General features: G+C 41.1%; 1 protein-coding gene across 1 annotated transcript; it reads left to right on the top strand.

The window, feature by feature from the left end:
- Positions 1 to 844: 844 nt before the first annotated feature.
- Positions 845 to 7,126, top strand: AKAIN1 (A-kinase anchor inhibitor 1). Its single transcript, XM_049619566.1, has 2 exons — positions 845 to 938; positions 5,026 to 7,126. Exons 1-2 carry the CDS (start codon positions 845 to 847, stop codon positions 5,217 to 5,219), a joined length of 288 nt encoding a protein of 95 aa, XP_049475523.1. The 3' UTR covers positions 5,220 to 7,126.
- The last annotated feature ends 1,401 nt before the right edge of the window (positions 7,127 to 8,527 follow it).

Here is an 8,527-nt window from a genome sequence, read left to right as displayed (position 1 = left end):
ATTTCTTGGCCCGCAATCTGTGCCATTGGTCTGTATGTCTGTTTTGGTGCCAGTACCATACTGTTTTGATCATTGTAGCTTTATAATATAGCTTGAAATCAGGAAGTGTGATGCCTCTTGCTTTTTCTTTCTCAGGATTGTTTTGGCTATTTGGGGTCTTTTGGGTGCTTTATATAATTTTTTTTTTTTAATTTTGCTGTTATTGTCTAAGTGCTCTGCATGGCTTTTAGCCTCATTTTTGTTCCCCATTTTTCCCTTTCCAGCTAGTTGCCACTTTGTCCCATACTCTTCACTACAGATATTCATGACCCAGAGCAAAGTGGTGATGAGGGCCACGAGGGTCACCAACCTTGCAGGTCACCAAAGGGATACTCTAGACACAGCACGGCATGGGCTGCCTTTGACTTTTTAATCAATTTATCTTCATAATGGATAGAAGAAGATGTGATGATTTAGCTCAGATATTAGGTCGCAGCTAAATTTAGGGTAGAATCTCTCTCTCTCTCCTATTAAGGAATCAACTTCCTCCTATCCTTACATTCGCCCTTCCGCCATCCAAAGACAGAAGAATAGCTGTATAGCAGGGACGTTTTAGAGTTAGCACATATGTAGTTTGGCTAAGAAACTCTTTCCAGGAGCCAACATGAACCTTTTAAACTATTCTGTTTGTCTACACATTTGTGCTCTGTAGTGATAGTGGACAGAGCTGCGTGAGTATCATATTTGACTTGCCATAAATATGTACTCTTCCTCTTCGAATTAGCCTTGGCCACTGCACAGAAGTAACTTCAAAAACCTGTAATTGCCTCTTTGTTTTAGCATTAGAACGTCCCTGAGTTTCGGTATGGCGTGTGGCTGCCCAGTTTGCACCTATGTTTCCTACCTAGCCTCCCATGTGGCTAGGTGTGGCCGTGTGACTCAGTTTCCCCCAATGACATGTGAGCAGAGTGATGTTTGCAACTTATATGATTACTCTTTTAAAGGAAATCATCTTGGGGCACCTGGGTGTCTCAGTCAGTTGAGCGTCCGACTTTGGCTCAGGTCATGATCTCTCAGTTCGTGGGTTTGAGCCCAGTGTCGGGCTCTGTGCTAACAGCTCGGAGCCTAGAGCTTGCTTTGGATTCTGTGTCTCCTTCTTTCTGCCCCTCCCCGCTCATGCTCTCTCTCTCTCTCTCTTTCAAAAATGAATAAACATTAAAAAAATTTTGTTAAAGGAAATCATCTTTATCAACCTCCATTTTCTCTTTGGCTATCTTCCAGTCCCAGATGGGATATTGGTTAACCAGCTCTACTCATGCAGATGAGGTCAATATAGTAGGAAACGGCAGAGCAGGAAGATAGAAGGATGTTGACCCCTTAGATAACCTGGTGGAGCAGAGCCGCCTACACGTTGGAGTACCTCTGGACTGATGCACGAGAGAGCAATAAATATCTTTCTTGTGTGAGTTTTCTCGTGCATTTTTGAGTTTCTTTGTTACAAAGGCCAAGTCTATGCCCTACCCAATATACAATGGTGGACACTAAGTACTCAGGAGCCAGACGGGGGTGCTGAGTAAGTGTCATGTCACACACATTGTAGCATTTGATGCCTTCTCTGCTTAGTCTGGTGTAGATTTCTCATTTTATTCTGGGTATTTGTTTGTTTTGAGGGGAGGGAGGGGAGGATTGTCCCTTTGTTTTGAATAGATTCATCTTACCTTGTTTACTAGACTCTAAATCCCTCAGGAAATAGTGCTAGTGACACAAATGCTGCTGAATAAATGACAACTATCTGTCTCAAGGGATAAGAGCTGCTTGGTCTTCCGGAATGACTCCGTATTCTCTTATGTGACATCCTTTTCCTGGGTGTATCAATTCTGTTGTTAATGAATCAATTCTGGTGAATGCCCCCCCCCCCCACAGTTTTCAATCCATTTTCATGGCAGCAGCATATGCGAATACAGGAAACATCTGAAATGATGATTTTGAATGAGGAATGATGCCCATTCTATTTATCACTCTAAATATAAGCAGGTGGAATTAAAAATTCTCATGATTGCACTTTAGTCAAATGTTCGATTCATGATCATTCTGCCATGCATGAGTTAGTAATACATTTGCTGCATAATAAAAGAAAGTTCAAGACAACAGTGAATCAAATAAGATACATATATTTTTTCTAACATGAAAGAGGCCTGGAGATGGGCAGCCAAGGGATGATATGTGGCTCTTGGTCATTGAGTTTTCAGGCTCCTTCTAACTTGTCTTTGCAAATCCCTGAAAATGGTTTCCATTCTGAAGATTCCCTCATGGTTAGCAAAAACCCCTGTGGTGATAGCCAGTGTGTCAGAGTCACAGGCAGTGGGATGAGGGGAGGGCAAAGGGCCTTTATCTGCCTATTTCCTTTTAAAGACCTTTTTTAGAATTTTTACTAAATGAACTTTCACCTCATTGGTCAGAACTTCGCCAGGCCCAGTTACACAGCTGCCCAAATAAAATCAAGGTTTTGTATTGTTTTTAACTAAGGATGAAGGGGAAGCATCAATGATGGGTAGACTGCCTGCCTTATAATTAGAAAATTCTCACTAACTAGACCAGGGGTTGGCAAACCATGGCCTGTGGGCCAAATCTGGCCTGCAGCCTACTTTTCGTAAGTAACGAGTTATTGAAACAAAACCATGTGCGTTCATTTATACATTGTCTAGAGCTGATTTAATGCTACCAAAAGCAGAGCCGAGTAGTAGTCACAGACATGGTATGGCCTACAAGTCTAAAATATTTCCCATCTGGTCCTGTTGAACAAGTTTTCCAACCCCTGTTCTAGAACATGGAGGACAGATTCTGGTACATAAATGACCTCATTCCTCGGGAGGCTATTAGAGGAGCAGGGCTGAACCTATTATAGATTCAGTAATAATCTATTCTCCAGCCCCGGTGAAATTAAGTCTACTAGGCATACATTTGGTCGCAAGTAACATAAAACCTGACTAATAGCAGATTCAACAAAGAAGCGTTTATTCATCTCACATACGAAGAAGTCCGGAAGTACAAGGTCGAGGGCTGGTGTGGATTCTGAATAATGCTTTCAAAACTAGACTCCTTTTCTTCCCTCAGCCGTGGCCAGAATGTTGGCTTTCATCTCCTTGCTTATTGGAGGTTGCCCGTGGTACCTAAAGGCATTATGTCTGCGTCCTGCATAGGAAGAAGGAGTAAGTGTCAAAGGCCACAAGGGGCATGAGTCTGTCCCTTTCCATAAACTTTCCCGCGGGTTCTCATCGGCCATAACTCTATTCTCATGACAACTGCCAGCAGCAGAGCATTCTGGGATGGTGAGAACATACATTGGACTCATGAGTGGGGCGAACAAATGGAGATCCTGTTGGAAAGGGAGACAGTAGCAGTATGTCTGTACAGGGCTCCTCACAATTAACTGGGCCACTCTCGCACCTCGTTATGGTCTCATCTTTCTTTCTTTCCTTTTTTTTTTTAAATTTATTTAATTTGTTTTATTTTTTAATTCTCCATACTTTATTTTATTTATTTATTTTTATTAATTTATTTTTTAAATTTACATCCAAGTTAGCTAGCATATAGTGCAACAGTGATTTCAGGAGTAGATTCCTTAGTGCCCCTTACCCATTGAGCCCATCCCCCCTCCCTCGACCCCTCCTGCAACCCTCTGTTTGTTCTCCATATTTAAGAGTCCTTCTGTTTTGTCCCCCTCTCTGTTTTTATATTATTTTTGCTTCCCTTCCCTTATGTTCATGTCTTTTGTCTCTTAAAGTCCTCATAATACCCTCTAGTTCCATCCATGTAGTTGCAAATGGCAAGATTTATTCTTTTTGATTGCTGAGTAATATTCCACTGTGTGTGTGTGTGTGTGTGTGTGTGTGTGTGTGTGTGTACCACATCTTCTTTATCCATTCATCCATCGATGGACATTTGGGCTCTTTCCATACTTTGGCTCTATTGTTGATAGTGCTGCTATAAACATGGGGGTGCATGTGTCCCTTCGAAACAGCACACCTGTATCCCTTGGATAAATGCCTAGTAGTGCAATTGCTGGGCCCTAGGGTAGTTCTATTTTTAGTTTTTTGAGGAACCTCCATATTGTTTTCCAGAGTGGCTGCACCAGCTTGCATTCCCACCAGCAGTGCAAAAGAGATCCTCTTTCTCCACATCCTCGCCAACATCTGTTGTCTGAGTTGTTAATGTTAGCCATTCTGACAGGTGTGAGGTCTCATTGGGGTTTTGATTTGTATTTCCATGATGATGGGTGATGTTGAGCATTTTTTTCATGTGTCGGTTGGCCATCTGAATGTCTTCGTTGAAGAAGTGTCTATTTGTGTCTTTCTTTGGCCCATTTCTTCACTGGGTTATTTGGCTTTTGGGTATTGAGTTTGATAAGTTCTTTATAGATTTTGGATACTAACACTTTATCTGATATGTCATTTGCAAATATCTTCTCCTATTCCGTTGGCTGCCTTTCAGTTTGCTGATTGTTTCCTTCACTGTGCAGAGCTTTTTATTTTGATAAGGTCCCAATAGTTTATTTTTGCTTTTGTTTCCCTTGCCTCCAGAGATATGTTGAGTAAGAAGTTGCTGCGGCCAAGGTCAAGGAGCTTTTTGCCTGCTTTCTCCTCGAGGATTTTGATGGCTTCCTGCCTTATGTTTAGGTCTTTCATCCATTTTGAGTTTATTTTTGTGTGTAGTGTAAGAAAGTGGTCCAGGTTCATTCTTGTGCATGTCGCTGTCCAGTGTTCCCAGCACCACTTGCTGAAGAGACTGTCTTTATTCCATTGGATATTCTTTCCTGCTTTGTCAGAGATTAGTTGTCCATAGGTTTGTGGGTCCATTTCTGGGTTCTCTATTCTGTTCCACTGATCTGAGTGTCTGTTTTCGTGCCAGTACCGTACTGTCTTGATGATTACAGCTTTGTACTACAGCTTGAAGTCCAATGGTCTCACCTTTCCTGCATGCCCCTTCCTATAACAGCTCCTGAAATTAATTTTGTTCTTTTTACCTCCCTTACATACTCTTTGCTAGGTGAGAAACCTGGAAATGAGCCTGAAGAGGTGAAGCTGCAGAAAGCCAGCAAACAGATCGTGCAGAATGCCATCCTGCAAGCTGTTCAGCAAGTGTCCCAGGAGAGCCGGCAGAGGGAAGACAGAACCGGTGACAACCAGGGCAACTTCCAGCTGGGCGTGGGGGAATTAACCAAGAAGCACGAAAAGAAGTAACACAGTGGATCTGGCTCTTGGCATATGCCTGGTTACCAGCCTTCCTCTTAGTATAGGATGCGTTGCCAAAACGTTGCCAGTAAAGCAAACCAAAGTGTCGTCAGCACCTAGCAGTAGAATGAATTCGTGCTAGTCCTTGGCTGAGAAGCACTGTTTTGAAAAAGTGCATTAGAAGATTCTGTTTATATTAAGGCAGTGCCTCTGAAACATAGCAGGGCCAAATACAACACTGTAATTGCAAAAGTAGTTTTGCAACACAATTTATTTTTAAGGTTCTTTTTTTTCTAAAGATTCTGTCTTGTTTGTTTACTTTCGCCCTTGATGCATCTTTCTGTGAATCTAAGCAGCAATCCTTTTTGCTGAAAAACTGAGTGCAGTACTGTGTCCTTTATAATATTTTAAAAAGACATGCTGGAGAAGTGAAGGAATGGAGTTTGTCACCTTCAAATATGGAATTAAAGGCTTCACTGAGTTCAGGTCTCAGATCCAATTGAGCAAAGGCAAATTTTACGGCTTAGTCCCTCAGGTCTTACAAGGCATATATTTATATTACTTTTTAAAAAGGAGGAGTTTAACTTTTCAAGAACTCAGTTTCTTGGTCTCAGTTCTCTCAAGTGTTTGATACGGGGTGTTTACCCTCTGTGCAGAAATCCTTGGGAAATACAGATTTCTTTCTCCATGTCAAACTAAGACAAGTGATAGATCTGTATGCATGCCTTGCCCATGACTCTGTTTTTTAGCAGCCCTGTGAAGAGCAACTAGACCCACAGATTCCATGCTGGGGATACACTAGGGTCTGATTATGGGGTGCAGTGTCCTTGGACAGAGCTGTGGGGCTTTATAAATACTATGTCGTCATCGGGCTACACATTTGCAATAGTACCTTACTAGTGGGAGCCTTTCTTTTCCCCTCCACAAATTAAAATTACATTGTTGAGTTATAAAAATCATGCACATCAGGAATAAATAACCCTGCAAATGGGAAAAGCATTTTTCAGCTCTCCGAAGCGTGACAATACAGTGGGAACAATAAAGTAACTGTTTTGGGCAATGCAGTATAGAGATCTACGTGTGTATGAAAAAAGTCATCTTCATTGCCATAGTATGACTTCTGCTCCACTCCCATGTGGATAATGCACATCTCTCTGAAGTCATTAGAACCCCATAGTCTGGGTTTCACCACAGTCACTGAGTTGGTGCTACTGAGGACAGAGAGAGAATTTGACCTTTAGTAAGAAATCCTTTGGCTTTAGAATATCGATGTCTACGTTTAATAGTTTTTTAAAAAGCCAGTATTAGCATATATGGTATGGCTGATATTAAGATCTACTTAGAGAATTCCAGTATGCTACACTTTCCAGAATGGATACTATTGATGATAGTAAATGAATGAAAACACTCTCTTATCAACTGTAGGGCTATCTCGTATGATGCACAGGTGGAATAAATTCACAGGGAGAATGGCGACGAGAGGGAGCAGAGGGGGTTAAAATTTAAATGTGATTTATTCATAAATATTTTTTGCGTCATGAACTCATGACAATTGAAGAAGGAGTTTAAGTTGATCTGAAGTCATATAATTGATATATAATTGTACAGTGTACTTAATGGGAATGAAGGGATTAAGGGAAATTATTCGGAAGGATCTATAATAAAAAAATAAACCCAATGCTTGTAGTTTGCAAGTGATCTGGCACCATGTCTACTGAGATGTCTGGGCATAACCACCCCTGGACCTCGCTGTCATTATCGTGTGGCAGAAACACAGAAATGTATCATCTTTCCTCTCTGGTGTGTCTGTGCTAACCCAGTGGGGATCTTTGAGAACATCTGATTAACCTCTGTATCTAAATATTATTTGTAAATAAAACATACCCAGCTTTGAAATATGTTGTCATTGTAAGCCAGGTTTCCTACACCCTACTGTTGGGCTCATTTCATCTGTGGACCTCACATTCATATGGGACCATGAGGCACCCCAAGTTTACCAAACCCCTAGATGTCATGACCCCGAGAGTGCTCCTTCCATGGGCCTTTACTGTAAGTCTGTGGGGTGGTGGTTCCTGAGGCTTGGGCAGAAAAGGACCAGTGGTAAGAAGTGACCCTTTGATCTCAGGAAGTGAAGGTGAGTGGATCCGGAGAGTTGAATGTCTTTCATTATCTTTCTGAGATGGAACATCTACAAAGAGGAACAGAGATATCGATGAATTCTTGGAAGAAGAAAACAAAGTTAAGCAATCCCTGCCCTCCGTAGATCGGTGCCGTATTGGCAGAATCCTAAGAAAGCTCAGCCGTAAAAATAAACCCATCTGTCAAACTCTTGCCGATCTCTGTCAGTATAAAGTTATTGGCTTTGAAAGGAGCCTATGGATCCTCATGTGGCATAGGATTAAGGTGGGCTTCCACTTATTGTCATAAACCAGCACACTGCTTTTGGTTTTGGGAATTTTATCTTCTTGGTTTATGACATGGTAAAGCTTACATGGGCCTCCCAGCTCTGTGTGATCAGCCGTTCATCTTTTACTTTGCCTGTCTCTGGAGTGGACCAAAGAGAAAAGTCCTTTTATGTGGCTTTTCTGTATTAATCTATGCAGTGTGAACAGTATAAATAGATTCAAAAAAACATACTGCTTCCTGGGCTTTATCTCTACTTTTCTTCTCTCTCTTTTTGAGCTGCTTTGTATTCCCTTATGGTATATTATCTTATTTCAGGTTACAAAAAAATGAATGGACCATTTAAAAATAAACATTGTTATTTATGCCAATCAGGAATGAATATCTGTTTTCAAGGTGTTAAGATCTCTGTGAAAAAAATGTTAAAAAAAGGAAAATTTGAATTTATCCACTGTAACAGCCATTCCAATAAAATACAATAGAGAATAAAGTCTCTGAGAAACCTGGTAACTATTATAACTACTATTGTACCCCAAAAGGTCAAAGACTAAACACTTGAGCAAATTCTTCAGTTCATGTAAGGAGAATGTGGAAACCACAATAATATCTTTTCTCTTGAATGTGAGAAAGTGTGCTGAAATCTATTAGTGCACATTCATTCATTTTTCTCATTGCCACAACCTTGCAATACGTTGCATCTGGGAAGATCTCAGTCTCCTTTTGTAGATAAAGTCACACTGAGTCTCAGAGAGGTTAAGTATATCCTAAGCGAGGAATAGTAGGTACTGTTGGGCACAGGAGTACATGAACCACTGATCCTGACCACGGGGAGCATATGAATTAGCTAGGGAGCTTAAGAAATATAAATTCGGGAGACATCTATGTTAAGATCAAAGACTAAAACTCCCTTTTAG

The sequence above is a fragment of the Panthera uncia genome, assembly GCF_023721935.1.
Source record: "Panthera uncia isolate 11264 chromosome D3 unlocalized genomic scaffold, Puncia_PCG_1.0 HiC_scaffold_8, whole genome shotgun sequence".
Lineage (NCBI taxonomy): Eukaryota > Metazoa > Chordata > Mammalia > Carnivora > Felidae > Panthera > Panthera uncia.
Note: the sequence above shows the minus strand (reverse complement) of the source record. Positions and strands in the feature narration are given on the sequence as shown.